This window comes from Lithobates pipiens, unplaced genomic scaffold (genome assembly GCF_037356315.1).
Source record: "Lithobates pipiens isolate NorthernLeopardFrog02 unplaced genomic scaffold, aLitPip1_a1.2 Scaffold_44, whole genome shotgun sequence".
NCBI lineage: Eukaryota > Metazoa > Chordata > Amphibia > Anura > Ranidae > Lithobates > Lithobates pipiens.
In genome coordinates, this window is record NW_027507870.1 from 1,856,640 (window position 1) to 1,872,405 (window position 15,766).

At 50.5% G+C, this 15,766-nt stretch overlaps 1 protein-coding gene across 1 annotated transcript in view; it reads left to right on the top strand.

The window, feature by feature from the left end:
• Positions 1–15,558, top strand: part of LOC143956838 (uncharacterized) — a 164,353-nt gene extending 148,795 nt beyond the window's left edge. The window contains exons 8-10 of the mRNA XM_077467011.1: positions 6,470–6,742; positions 14,948–15,045; positions 15,409–15,558. Coding sequence (XP_077323137.1) covers positions 6,470–6,742; positions 14,948–15,045; positions 15,409–15,558 — 521 coding nt within the window. The remainder of the gene's footprint in view (positions 1–6,469; positions 6,743–14,947; positions 15,046–15,408) is intronic.
• Positions 15,559–15,766: the final 208 nt, after the last annotated feature.

Genomic DNA, 15,766 nt, shown 5'->3' on the forward strand with positions numbered 1-15,766 from the left:
GCGTACCGAAGAAATTCCGGCACCACCCTGTTCCATTTAAGCCCAGGAATCCCCAACCAACGTACACTCGCCTCCCCCCGGGAAATCCCCAGCTGCCTTCCCTCCGGCCTGACATCTGCTCTCCTGGCACCCCAAAAAACATAGGAGTGCCCCAATATCCAGACGAGGCGTTCGCGACCTCCATCTGAAAGGAAAAAAAAAAACACTAAAGCAACTATACCAATCCCAACCACGACCCCACCAAAACATCCACCCCCCCCCCCCGCCTGCTGCAAAACATGAACCCAAACCCCGAACACCCCTTACGTCAGATGTGGTCGCACGTACGACCTAAAACGCCGTGATTCCCAGCGCCCAATCCTCTTGACCACCGCCTCGTCCAACCCGCACCTGGCCGCCTCAGTGGCTGCCCCGATGCGGAAGGAGTGGGAGGCGAACTGAGTGCAATCCAAACCCCCAGCCCGCAGACACCTCCGAAACACCGCCACAAACTGAAAACGGGATAAAAAGGTGCCGTCTTGATGCACCAGCAACGGGCCCGCCCCTTGCGGCCGAACCCCCAGGAACTCCGAAACCACCCTCACTGGGCATAACCCCGACCCCGGCAGCGCGAACAACCATACATCCACCCCAGTCCCAGTCTGATCTGTCTTGGACCTACGCAGCCGCAAACGCACCCTATCAGCCCCCAAGGTCACATCCTGACCCAACAAACCCCCCCCAACAGTCTTTGCAGGACTGACCAACTCCCCAACCCGAAAAGCCCCAAAGAAGGCCAACGAAAAAGCCGCTCGGAACAACCGCACCTCGTAACCCGAAGTGCACTGTTCCCCCAATCGCCCGCAGACAACCTGCAGAACCCGGAAGGTCACCGGCCTCCGCATATCCCTGCGCGGATTGCCCTTCTTGTACCCCTTAACCGCCTGCTTGACCCAAAAACCTTTTGTGTGATCAACTTCCCCACGTAATTTAAACCAAAACGCCAGTGCCGCAAGCTTGCGCTCAATCAAGGACACCGACCCCGCGCGTTCCATCACCCTAGCCACAAAGCACAACACCAAAAGCCCCTGCTCACCACTCCCACCCAGCTCAGCGTCCGCTAGCCGTGTAAAATCCAGCCATTCCTTCCATACTTTACTGTACGCCGCCCAGGTCGCCTTGCTCACCGACCTCCTGATCCAGTCCGTGGCGCGTCCAACGCAACCTCCCAGAGCCACCCCGGGCAGGGGATCCCATCTCTCGCCGCCTCCGGAGCCAACGCCCGAAACCTCTCCCACTGGAATCGAGATAAGGCATCAGCCACGTTATTGTCCACCCCCGGCACATGAACGGCATACAAAAATATGTTCGCCTGCAAACACCGCAGCACCAGGTGGCGCAGCAGCCGGATCACCGGCTGCGAGGAAGCCGACATCCGATTGATCACCTGCACCACTCCCATGTTGTCGCAGTGCAACCTGATCTTCAGATCCCTGCACGACCCCCCCCAAAGCTCCATCGCCAGCACCACCGGAAACAATTCCAGCAGCACCAGGTTCTTCGCATACCCCGCCTCCACCCACGACCTGGGCCAAGCCTCCGCGCTCCACTGTCCCCGAAAAAAGGCCCCATAGCCCGCGGACCCCGCCGCATCCGTCACCAACTCCACGTCAAAATTACTCACCGGCCCTTTCATCCACACCGACCGTCCATTGAAGTCTTCCAAAAAAGTCTGCCAAATCCGCAAGTCCTCCCTAAGATCCCTTGTCAACCGAATGAAGTGGGTTGGAACCAGGACACCCGCCGTAGCCCCCGACAGCCGGCGGCAAAATATCCGCCCCATCGGAATGATCCGGCAAGCAAAATTTAACTTACCCAGGACCGACTGCAATTTCCGCAGTTGCACCTTCCACACGCCGACCAACTCCCGCAGCTCCCGCCTCAGTCCCTCGACTTTGTCTTCCGGCAAGCGGCACTCCATAACCTCCGTGTCTATTTCAATGCCCAAAAAACTCAAGACCGTGGCCGGCCCCTCCGTTTTATCGGCCGCCAACGGCACCCCAAAGCGATCCGCAATGTGTTGCAACGTGGCCAAAAGGATCGCACACACATTGGAGGACGGGGGGCCCACGACAAGGAAGTCATCGAGGTAATGAATTACCGACGTCCAGCCCGACACATCGCGTACCACCCATTCCAAGAATGAACTAAACAGTTCAAACAAGGCACAGGACACGGAACAGCCCATGGGCAAGCACTTGTCCACGTAAAACCGTTCCTGCCAATAACACCCCAAGAGCCAAAAGCTCTCCGGGTGCACGGGCAACAGCCGAAACGCCGCCTCAATGTCAGACTTCGCCATAAGGGCCCCCTTCCCGTACCGCCGCACCCAGCCTACCGCCGCGTCGAACGACGTGTAAGAAACCGTGCAGGCCTCGGGATCGATGGCATCGTTCACCGACCCCCCTTTTGGGAAGGACAGATGATGGATAAGCCGGAACTTGTTGGGTTCCTTCTTAGGCACCACCCCCAACGGCGACACCACCAAGACCGGCAACGGCTGCTCCACGAACGGTCCACACATCCTTCCCAAGGAAACCTCCTTAGCCAATTTGTCGCTGACCACCCCCGGATGCCGCAAGGCGGACCTCAAGTTCCGAGCCACCGGGGGAGCCACTTCCAGCGAACACGGAATCCGAAAACCCATCGCAAACCCCTCCCCCAGCACCCGCGCAGCCCCCTTGTCCGGATACCTATTTAGAAAAGGACGCATCCTTTCCACCCTCACCGGGGTTGCTCCCCTTGAACGCAGGGTCCCCAGTACGCTTGCCCCTCTTAAAACAACGGGAGAGGGAGTGAGTGCCTCCGCAACCGGAACACTCATGTTTAAATCGACAGGACCCCCCGAACTTGCAGGCCCCTTCGTTAAATTGCCAGCACACGCCCATCTTTTTTCCGGCCGGAAGTCCAGAGGCGGGGGTACCCCCGGCCCCCCCCTGAAAAAACTGCGAAGGCGTCCGCGCCGACGCCATCAACCGCATCCAAAGGCTGATATCCTTGTGGTCCCACCGAATATCAGGCCGCACCGCCCGCCGCTGCCTAAACTGCTCGTCGTACCGCAGCCAAGCCGTACCCCCATACACCCTATGCGCTTCCCCGATAGCGTCCATGTAACAAAACAGAGCCGAGCAGTGCTCCGGCGCCGTCTCGCCAATCACGCTGGCCAAAATGGCAAACGCCTGCAGCCAATTAGGGAAGGTCCGCGGTATCAGCCGATACCGCCTCTTCTCCTCATCGTCCTTCTTAGAGCTATCAGGCTTGACCCTGTCCAAATTGAACTTCTCCAGGGGAAGCAACGAAAAGATCTCCACATACTCACCCTTCTTGATCTTGTCCCTTACCTCCTGCTTGAGATGCGCCCCCAACGGCCCTTCATAACAGACATAAACCTCACACTTAGCCGCGTCGGCAAGCCGAACCAAATCAACCCGAGCCGCGGCCTCTTTCGCTGCCACCTCATCCCCCGTACTTACCGAGGATGCTCCCGCCACCGGCGTTTCCTGTCGCGAACTTACCTCCACAGTCCCGGCCACCGGCGCCTGCAACCCTGAGGGCGAGCCCAAATCCAGCGACCCGAATGCCCCATCCCCTGGCCCTAGTAAGGCACCCCCTCCCTGGGGCACCCCACCCCCCAGAAGTGACCCCGAACTGGACCCAGACCCCAGACCACTCACCCAAGGCGCCACCTGCGGGTGGCCCCCAGAAGCCCCGTCAGCAAACCTCTGCAGCAGATCCTTTAAACCCCCCAACAACGCCTGCAACGATTCCTGGGTCCCGCCGGAGGCAGGCAACCCGCCCGCCTCCCACGGCACCACCCCCGCGCGGCCCCACGCCCCGCTCCCAACCACTCCCCCTGACAGACACCCCACATCATCAGGCAAAACATTAGCATGAAAGTGAAGCCCCTTACCTGGCTGCGTGGGTCCCCTTCCGTCAGCCGACCCTCCGGAACCTCCAGCCGCCTCGACTCGACCAAGGACCTCCTCTTCGGAACCCGACAGCTCCCCCTCGGAACGCACATCTGCCGCGGATGGCATAGGCGTCGCAGACCCTCCGGCCGCTGGGCAGCCCGGGGGCGTAGCAGCGTTGCTGGTAGACGCTCCGTCGTTGCAATAGGCCCGACCAACCATCCTGCCGAGCAAGGCACCCGCACCGCGCACCCGTGCGGGCCCCGTAGGCCTGTTCCCGTCCACCCTCATGGCTCCGCTTCGACCTGCCCGCCGCGTCTGGTAGCGGACGCGCAGGTGTGGCTCTGGAACTCCTCCGCCGTGTCTCCCCGTGCGGCGGCAGCACCGCGGCCGCAAGGGGAACCGTGCTCCTTCCGTTATCTGACCGCGCCGGTGGGGAGGGGGTGACCGCAGGCTCCAATCCCCCACTCCCCGAGCCCCGCCCATGAAAAGGATTCCGCCCGGACCCCCCCCTAGCCCCCGCAGATGACCGTTTTGCGGGGGGGGCGGCGGGTCCGCTATCGGGCTCCTGGTAGGGCGCTGGACTCTGGTGGAGGGGCCAGGAGAGAAGCGCTCCGGTGGCCTGGACCGCCGAGCGCGTGGCGTGGCATCCCCCCCCTCTACAGGCCCCCCCGACGCCGCATGTGTAATGGCCGCCACCTGCTCCTGCAGCCAGTCCGTCCCTCGCGCTCCCGCCGCCGCACGGAGCCGCTCAAAAAGCTCCTCAATATCCCCCATCGTAGGCAATGTCCTCCCGAAGCCCCCAGTAGCCAAAAAAAACCACCCGTCCCGCCCGCAATGCCGCCGTGTAGCCCGCGCTGTACCTGTGCGTCCTGCTAGCAAGGCAACTTCCACTCTTGTGACCCACGCTTCCTGTTGCAGCTCCTCCCCCTCCTTATATGGCGCTCCGCCCTCTCCTCTCTCTCTCCTGCCGCTCCACCCCTCCCTCTTCCTCCTCTTCAGTTTAACCCTATAGGGGCTACCTAGCATTTGTCATGCCAGCCCTGCACCTACGTCTAGCCTGCGTTTCCGGGCTTCCCTATACATGTCTATAGGAATGCAAAAGCAGCTTGAAGAAGGTCAGTTTCAGGTCAAACAAAAGCCTGCTGTATATTGGCATGTCATTAGCCATTCAGGTGAAATGTGGGAACCCGCACTGGATTCGCAGGGTTTCCCGCACCTCATCAGTGTGAATTGAGCCTAACGTCCACTTAACCGATTGTCGACCAGCGCACAATGATATACATCGGCACAATGGCATGGCTGCGCAAATGGGCGTGCAGATACGTCCCCTTTAAAACACAGTATTGTGGGCATGCGCGAGCGCGTCCACCATGACCATGTTCTGCCTTGTAACATGACAGAGATCTACTGCTCCCTGTCATCAGGAGCAGTGATCGCTGTCATGTCAGTGGTAGACCCCCCCCCCCCCCCCACAATTAGATCACCTCCCTAGGACACACTTAACCCTTTGATCGTCCCTTAGTGTTTAACCCCCCTACTCTGCCAGTGTCATCTACACAATAATCAATGCATTTTTATAGCACTGATCGCTGTATAAATGACAATGGTCTCAAAAATGTGTCAAAAGTGTCTGATGTGTCCGTCATAATGTCGCAGTCACGATAAAAATTACAGATCGCTGCCATTACTAATAAAAAATAACTAAATAAATAAATAAAAATGCCATAAATCTATCCCCTATTTTGTAGACGCTATAACTTTTGTGCAAACCAATCAGTACACGCTTATTGTAATTTTTTTATTTTTTTTACCAAAAATATGTAGAAGAATACGTATCGGCCTAAACTGAGGGAAACCCTTTGTTTTTTATATATTTTTGGGGGATATTTCTTATAGCAAAAAGTAAAAAATATATCTTTTTTCAAAATTGGCACTCTTTTTTTTGTTTATAGCCCAAAAAAAATAAAAAAAAAATCGCAGAGGTGATCAAATACCACCAAAAGAAAGCTCTATTTGTGGGGAAAAAGGACACCAATTTTATTTGGGAGCCACGTCGCACGACCGTGCAATTGTCAGTTAAAAATTACGCAGCGCCGAATTGCAAAAAGTGCTCTTGTCAGGAAAGGGGTAAATTCTTCCAGGGCTGAAGTGGTTAAAAAAGCAGAGGCGTTGTGTGTTACAATTGTACTGCTCCTTGTTAAAAAAAAAAACAATGCTCTGTACATATATGAAGTCCAGAGGTGTGCTTTACAGATGTGCATTGCGCTCCGCTGGCTTCAGTAGCCCTTAAAATTAAGAGGGTTGTAAAAAGAAGGCGGGAGGAGAGTCCAGTCATGTGACTTCGGTAGGCTCTCCTCCAATCACAATTTTTCTTTTTTTTTTGGGGGGGGGGGGCAGTTTTATGAATGGGCTGCAAAATACAGATTGATAAATATTTCTGAATATAATGGAGAGCGGAGATCTTCTCTCTATTATAAATCATCTCTGAGAGTTTCATGTCTCCATCTTGTCTTTGTCAGGAGTCACAATGGAGGATTGGAGAGTCACCTCATCCAGTATCAGCAGACGGATCTCCTGCACTCCTCAATGTCCCGATACCTGGAGATTTAATGTGCAATACTGTCCTGAGCCGTATAATTATTACAGATCATGTAAAACTTCACATGGTAAAAGTGTGACATTCACCGATCTCCAGCCGTCCTCTGGGTATAGAATATACACCACACTGTATACAGATCAGGGACAATACCTGGGGGCTCTGGAGCTCAAATATATCAGGACAAAGGACTCAGGTGAGAGAATATTCTGTTCTTATACAAGTATTGTCTGTTCTGATATCAGAATCCTCAGCCTGTCATTTATTATTTGTATTACACAAAACCTGTACTGAGGGGAATACAGAGGCTGCCATTTCCTTCTGGAAATACTCATTTCCTGTCTGTCTCTGGATTTACTTTCTGAAATGACTGACCACCAGGAATAAGCATGCAGATAGGTTGTTCTGATCTGGGTTACATGATCAGTCTGGGACCACGGAAGCCGACATGACAGCCAGGTGATGGGTATTCCATAGGGAGAGGTCAGGAATGGCAGCCTCCACATTTATGTAATGACAGGTTTCCTTTATCAACTAATCTGTGCTTCCCATTAACCAACAATCCCGTCCAGACCTCCATTATATTGTATATACAAACTATACAGAATTGGTATAAGAAATGTTGTCATGTCCTCCCATCCACCAATCAGATCCAGCTGAAAATGACAGCCTGAGTCTTATTGGTGGCTGTGGGAAAATAAAGACTCTCTATATATTAAGCAATAGGGATGGATTACAGAAGGATATTCAACACATGGGAGATTATATAATTAGAATATGATGGAGGTGTACCGGATAAAGCCACAGACACCAATTTCTCTGCAGCATGTGCAAAGTGATTGTCATCCCACCCAATGTTCTTCAGTAAAGGTGTATCAGTCCATTTCCAGCCCTTGTTCCTTCAGTTCCCTTCCTGTGACGGAAATGCCTGGCACCGAGCCTGGGTGCTTCCGCCAAACAGTTCCTCCTTCTCTCCAAACCCTTCCAGCAGACCGAGAGCTAATAGCAGTTCTTTTACCCCCAAGCATCGTACACAGACAAGATGTGGAGGTTAAACTAAAGGAACTACTGTGTATTGAACAGAAATACAGGCTTCAAAGTAAGGCACCCAAAACATCACACAATGGTTAAATAACGAGGAGGAGTTGACACAAGATTTATTCCATCATGTAGGAACCTCCAAGAGTTTGTCAAATTAGCCAACAGACAGAAACAATAGGTGACTCAATTAACTCAAATAACAACAGGAATTGACACCTATGAGACACTTAACACATAACACTATAATGAACAGACTATAGCGGGAGATCCCAGCCCAGCTCAGACAGTTCGGCACCAGTATTCAAGAAGACTCTGGGCTGTCCCAAATCTCATTAACCAGCTTCCTTTTCACATCCATCCTCTCACTGAGTTTCACATTGGAGGAGACCATCATGGCTACCTTGACTGTTCAATGTAATAATGTCCTCTTGCATTATATAAGAGGACATCTTCCTAAATGCTTGTAGCTCCCTCAAATGCCAGAGCCCATAGTCAGTAGGCAAGAGGCTACCATGCAGTCCCCTCCAAAAGCCTCTGTCCAGGGTGAGTCTATCACACGACCGCATTACAATGGCTGCCTACACATGGGACACATCCCTATGTGTTTAGGTCATTTGGGGCAAAATAACTTGAGCGTGCAAATGGAGCAAATAAATATCCTGCATGATTGTTATAGCCTTGTACACTCCGTGGGCTCTTTATTAGACACACCTGTCTATTAAATGGGGGGACACAGTCAGCAACGATATTCAGGTATAGGGATGGCCGAACGGTTCGCCCGGCGGTCGTTTCGCGGCGAATTTCAGCTGTTCGCGGTCCGCCCGATCGGCGAACTATTGGCACCGTTCGCCCGGCGGACTTCCGTGTTTACTATGTAAAAGAACTTTGACCTATGGTGACACATCCATCATGGGGTACAGGACAGCCAATTGAGACATTACAGCACATGGACACTTGGACATTCCCCCTAACTTATAAATAGACGCGATCCGGCGGCCATTTTACATTCTTTCTTCTGTCACTATAGGGAGAGGTTGCTGTGTGGAGCAGGGAGAGATTGCAGTGACCCAAATCGCTAGCTATTTGGTACACAAAAGTTCTTTTCAGGACTGGTATAGGTGTTAGGTGTAGTCCAGGATATAGGTTTGCTGTGCTACTGATTGTTGCAGCAGCCTGAGTGTCTTTTGTCAGTTTAGAGAAAGGGACAGGACGGTGTATGCTGCAGGGACAGTCAGTTTAGTCATTAGCTGTTACTATCAGGTCCACAAAAGTGCTATTCAAGTTATTGTTCCAGCAGCCTCTGTTTTGCCAGTTTATATAGGGACAGGCAGGAAGCTGTGTGTGAGGCAGTGAGGGTCAGTTTAATCAGTAGCTGTTACTATATTATGTCCACAAAGGTTCTTTTCAGGACTGGTATCAGTGGTATGGTAATAGGCTTGTACACGTATAATATTCTTTCTTCCAAATATAGAAAGAATATTATACTTGACTGCTGCCCTTCTGCTGCAGTCTGCTAATCATTCACAACCTACTTGTTCCACAAAGGTCCTTATAAGGACTGGTAACCTGGTGTAGGGTGCTATAGTACATAGGGTTGAGTGAGGTACAGTCTGCTATTCTATAAGGACTGGTATAGGTCCACAATACATAGGGTTGAGGTGCACTACTGCTGACCGCTGCCCTATACTGCAACAGTCCTTTATCGGTATAGGGACTGACGTACAGTCTGCTAATCAGTCACACACAACCTACTTGTTCCACAAAGGTCCTTATAAGGACTGGTAAGGTATAGGGTACTACAGTACATAGGGTTGAGTGAGGTATAGTCTGCGATTCTATAAGGACTGGTATAGGTCCACAATACATAGGTATGAGGTGCACTACTGCTGACCGCTGCCCTATACTGCAGCAGTCCTTCATCGGTATAGGGACTGAGAGTTTTGTCACAGGGTCATTTAAAAAATGACAGGCAGAGGAAGAGGCAGGCCCTTCCACAGGGGTGGTAGGGGTAGGGCAGGAGCAACAGGCTTGAGCCAAAGTGAGAAGTTGCAGAAGGTGCGTTCAATTCATTTAAAGGACGCACCAGACTTGGTTGAGTGGCTCACTCAGCCTTACTCTTCTGCACCCTCCTCATCCTCTCGATCTGCACTCTCTTCTTCACTCTCTGCTATGTGCACCCTCAAAGACACTACCACCAACAACACCACCACCACCACATACCTTCCGCTTGAGTCACAGGAATTATTTTCCGATCCATATCAAGACATTTCTGATGCACAGCCACTCTTGGTATTGGATCAGGAAGAGGAGGTAGCAACAACCGCTACTCAGCAGTCTGACGACAGTACCCAGATCAGCCCAAGGAGGAGGTTGGTCCCCGGTGTTGCTGCCTACTCTGAGATCTCTACTTATAGCAGTGGGGAAGGTGACGTCGATGATGACGTGTCTAGTGATGTCACGTGGGTGCCCACAAGAGAGGAAGAGGAGGGGAGTTCAGAGGGAGATATGGACCAGCAGATAGGGAGAAGCAGGAATAACTTACATTGCACAGGAGGGACAAAGCAGACTGCAAATGTATCAGGAGCGAGTCATCGACCATGTACGGTCACATCTGGCGCTCCCAGGACACCGACACATGGCTCCGCAGTGTGAGCTTTTTTTAACGTATCCGCTGCTGACAATAGCGTTGCCATCTGCAATCAGTCAACGCATTAGTCGTGGTAAGCCCAACACTCACCTAGGGACGACCGCCTTAAGAAGGCACATGAGCAGCCATCACCGAGCCCAGTGGGAGCAACGAAACACACAAAGCCACACTCCAAGCTCTCACCGTCCAGCCTCGTCTTCTCCTTCTCCTCTCTCCTCACAATTGTCCTCCACTCCACCTTCAATCACGCCAAGCTCACGTTTTTCTGCAAAAAGGCAGGCTTCCGTGGGCCTAATGTTCGAGCGTAAAAAAATGATGACGCCGGATAACGCTCTTGCCCAACGGTTGACAGCTGGCTTGTCAGAACTCATAGCCCGCCAACTACTGCCATATAAACTGGTGGACTCTGAGGCCTTTCGCAAATTTGTGGCCATTGGAACACCACAATGGAAGGTCCCAGGAAGGAAGTATTTCTCAGAGAAGGGCATCCCAGAGCTATATGGCCATGTTCAGCGGCAAGTGAATGTATCTCTGGCACACAGTGTCGGTGCCAAGATACATCTGACCACAGACACGTGGTCTAGCAAACACGGGCAGGGAAGGTATATCACTTTTACTGCCCACTGGGTGAACCTTCTGACGGCCATAAAGCATGTAACCCGTGGCACCCGTGTAGATTTGGTTTTACCGCCACGGATTGCATGCAGGTCTGACTCTTCTTCTCCTCCTCCTCCTACTCCATCCTCCTCCCTCTCCTCCTCGGCTGACTCCTCCTTTTCCGCTGCTAGCGTCTCTTCCGCTGCGCCGCCCAAGCTCCCCAGAACCTATTCGGCATGCCAGGTGAGACGTTGCCATGCCGTGCTGCGTCTGTTGTGCCTGGAAGCCAAGAGCCACACTGGCCCGGCACTCCTTTCAGCTTTGCGTTCACAGGCAGATCAGTGGCTAACACTGCTCAATTTGACAGTTGGTAAAGTGGTGTGTGACAACGGTGCCAATCTGCTTAGTGCATTGAAACAGGGAAAAATCACGCACGTGCCATGCATGGCACACGTCTTAAACTTGGTCGTGCAGCGATTCGTTGTCAAATACCCTGGGGTCCAGGACATCTTACGGCAGGCAAGGAAAATCTCAGCCCATTTCAGAAGATCTTACACGGCCATGGCTCGCCTTGTTGACATTCAGCGGCGACACAATCTGCCGGTCAGACGTCTTATTTGCGATTGCCCGACGCGATGGAACTCAACCTTCTATATGCTTGATGGGCTGCTCCAGCAGAAACGAGCAGTTAACGTCTACCTGTATGAACTCTGTGGCAGAACAGGTTCTGGGGAGCTGTTTTTTTTTTCACCGTGCCAGTGGCAGCTCATGCGCGACGCATGCAGACTTCTGCAGCCATTTGAGGAGATCACCAAACTGGTCAGTTGCAGCCATGGCGCCATCAGTGACATGGTACCTTATGCCTTCTTTATGGAGCGTGCATTGCGTTGTGTCATTGATCAAGCTGTGGAGGAGCAGGAGCGGGAAGATGAGGAAGTCGCAATGCTGGATGAATTCCCAGGGGGGGCTACTCTATCTGAGACAAGTGAACAACAGGAGTCTGAAGAGGAGTCAGAGGAGGATGGTGCCGGGGCGGATGAGGAGGAGCAAGAAGAGCATGCTTTAAACCTTTCTGGGATCCCTGTTGTGCGTGGATGGGGAGAGGAGAATGAAGAGGATGACATTATCCTGGATGATGAGCAGGAGCCAGGCCACCACACCGCTTCCACTTTAGTGCAAATGGGGGCCTTTATGCTCCAGTGTTTTAATAGGGACCCCCGTATAAAAAGAATAAGGGTCAAGGACCAGTACTGGGTGGCAAACTACTTAGACCCCCTTTACAAACACAAAATGGCGGAAATGTTACCGCCGTCACAGAGGGCTGGCAGAATGGAGGACTTCCAGGCCTTGCTTCAAGAAATGCTGCATTCTGCCTTTGAGTGCGCTGGCAGAGGAGCAATTCCCACTCCCAGAGAAGGATTTGCAGGTACCAATCCAACAGCGCCTGCAAGAAGAGGCCGGTTTGAAGATGTGTTGGTGACTTTGGATATGAGGTCATTCTTTCAGCCGACCCATCGACAGGTGTCATCCGGATCCAGCATCAGGGAACGCCTAGACCGTCAGGTGTCCGACTACATCGGGTTAACGGCCGATGTGGACGCTCTGAGGAGTGATGAACCCCTGGACTACTGGGTGAACAGGCTTGACCTCTGGCCGGAGCTTGCCCAATTTGCAATCGAACTGTTGGCTTGCCCCTCATCCAGTGTCCTGTCTGAAAGGACGTTCAGCGCAGCAGGGGGAATCGTGACCGATAAGCGTACTCGCCTAGCTCACGACAGTGTTAACTACCTCACATTTCTAAAAATGAATGAGGCATGGATCTCGGAGGAATTCAACACATGTGACCAGTAGACCATGTATATGTCTATAAACAATTTTTTTAATCGAGCACAGAGACCTTCTTTCTTCATTTGGCTCACTTCCTTGTCCAAAAAAAGCACACCGTACTATACAGTGGTGTGAAAAAGTGTTTGCCCCCTTCCTCATTTCCTGTTCCTTTGCATGTTTGTCACACTTAAGTGTTTTGGAACATCAAACCAATTTAAACAATAGTCAAGGACAACACAAGTAAACACAAAATGCAATTTGTAAATTAAGGTGTTTATTATTAAAGGTGAAAAAGAATCCAAACCATCATGGCCCTGTGTGAAAAAGTGATTGCCCCTAAACCTAATAACTGGTTGGGCCACCCTTAGGAGCAACAACTGCAACCAAGCGTTTGCGATAACGTGCAATGAGGCTTTTACAGCGTCCTGGAGGAATTTTGGCCCACTCATCTTTGCAGAATTGTCCTAATTCAGTTACATTAGAGGGTTTTCGAGCATGAACGGCCTTTTTAAGGTCATACCACAACATCTCAATAGGATTCAGGTCAGGACTTTGGCTAGGCCACTCCAAAGTCTTCATTTTGTTTTTCTTCAGCCATTCGGTGGTGGACTTGCTGGTGTGTTTAGGATCATTGTCCTGCTGCAGAACCCAAGTTGGTTTCAGCTTGAGTACACGAACAGATGGTCGGACATTCTCCTTCAGGATCTCTTGGTAGACAGCAGAATTCATAGTTCCTTTTACCACGGCAAGTCTTCCAGGTCCTGAAGCAGCAAAACAGCCCCAGACCATCACACTACCACCACCATATTTTACTGTTGGTATAATGTTCTTTTTATGAAATGCAGTGTTCCTTCTACGCCAGATATACTTGGACACACACCTTCCAAAGAGTTCCACTTTTGTCTCATCGGTCCACAGAATGTTGTCCCAAAAGTCTTGGGGATCATCAAGATGTGTTGTGGAGAAATTGAGACGAGCTTTGATGTTCTTTTTGCTCAGCAGTGGTTTTCTCCTTGGAACTCTGCCATGCAGGCCATTTTTGCCCAGTCTTTTCCTGATGGTGGAGGCATGAACGCTGACCTTAACTGAGGCAAGTGAGGCCTGCAGTTCCTTGGACGTTGTTGTGGGGTCTTTTGTGACCTCTTGGATGAGTCGTCGCTGCGCTCTTGGGGTAATTTTGGGCGACCGGCCACTCCTGGGAAGGTTCACCACTGTTCCATGTCTTCGCCATTTGTGGATAATGGCTCTCACTGTGGTTCGCTGGATTCCCAAAGCTTTGGAAATGGCTTTATAACCCTTTCCAGACTGATAGATCTCAATTACTTTCTTTCTCAATTGTTCCTGAATTTCTTTGGGTCTCGGCATGATGTGTAGCTTTTAAGGATCTTCTGGTGGACCTTACTGTGTCAAGCAGCTCCTATTTAAGTGATGCCTTGATTGTGAACAGGTGTGGCAATAATCAGGCCTGGGTGTGGCTAGAGAAATTGACCTCAGGTGTGGACAACCACAGTTATAGTATGTTTTAACAAGGGGGGCAATCACTTTTTCACACAGGGCCATGATGGTTTGGATTTTTTTTCACCTTTAATAATAAACACCTTCATTTACAAATTGTGTGTTTACTTGTGTTGTCCTTGACTATTGTTTAAATTGGTTTGATGTTCTGAAACACTTAAGTGTGATAAACATGCAAAGGAACAGGAAATGAGGAAGGGGGCAAACACTTTTTCACACCACTGTATGCCCATACCCTCCTCTTTGAAGAGGTTGAGCGGTGTCATATTTCTACTGGGGCTGCTTATTATGAGGGGCTCCCACCATCCCTGTGCTGTGCTGACTGTGCGAAACGTCCCGTCGGAAGTTCGTCCATCACTATTCAGGTACACTATGGCATTCCGATAATGCTTAACGGGAATTACAGTAAATTGGCTCAAATCAAGGCTGTCTGTGCAAAGAAGAAAGAAAATACTTACCTCTCTTTTCATGACTATGCCCGAGTCAGAGTGAAAGGTGTAGAAGGAATATGAGAGGGGTCTGGTGGGCAGCAATGCACTTCAGTTTGGCTTTGGCTTTGTAATTTTCTGTAAATTCCAATAAAGCTTTTTAAGAGAAAACTAAAACAAAAAAAATAAAAAAACCTACGATCAGACAAGCGACCTTCTCTGTTTAATATCTCCGTATTCCAGGTCTGTAGATGAGTACAGGGGGATTGGACGCTCGGACCTCTGTGTGTACGGACACTTTACACTTTAAATGTGGAATCTGTAACATTTATTATTTTCCATCCAGTGCCTGGCCAACCTGAAATAATGAAAGTTCCATCAATGGAGGATAACACAATTAGATGGAGGCTGTCCGAGAAAAGAGGAAAAATTACCAGATTCCAGGTAAGATAATCCTACATTTTATATATTTTAGTCTCATTTCCATACGTATTGAATATTAATTGCCTTATTTATAGATAATGGCTCTAAAATAACTTTATTTTACTTTTTAAGTGAGTGTATTTTAGAAATATTATTTAAGATTTTTTATGCTAATGTAATATTATTTACAAATTAAAAAAGAATACAGGGTGCATCCATGGCATAATATTCCCAGAGCTCTGTGGGTTATCTAAAGAGAGAACACATCGCTAGCCGACTGTCTCCTTTCAGACAGTATATCTCTGATTGAAATCTATGCTGGAGCCATTTGCAAGGGAGGGGGAGGAGTCACTGGTCAGACTCACTTGTGTCTGTTGAGTTCAGCTTGAACTACTGAGCTCTGTAAACAACAGACTTTTGTCTACAAGAGTATTGGGGGATTTGTGCAACAGTGTAACTTTTAGGAGGAACATCACCCCAGTGTGTGAATATGAAAAGATGGCAGCAACAGAGGATGTAGCTTCTGCTTTTTAAGAAATGGATACTTACCAGCCCAAGAATTCCAGCGTTGTCTTTCCTGAAGTCAATTCAGCAGGCTTTCACAATTCCACAACATAGCAACATTTCAGGAATAAAGAAATCAGATTTGTAATCCAGGAGAGTAAACAGCACAATGTGACACCAAAGATTTATATATTCCACTGATCTACAAATAGGCCATCAACGTGGTCCACCATCACTG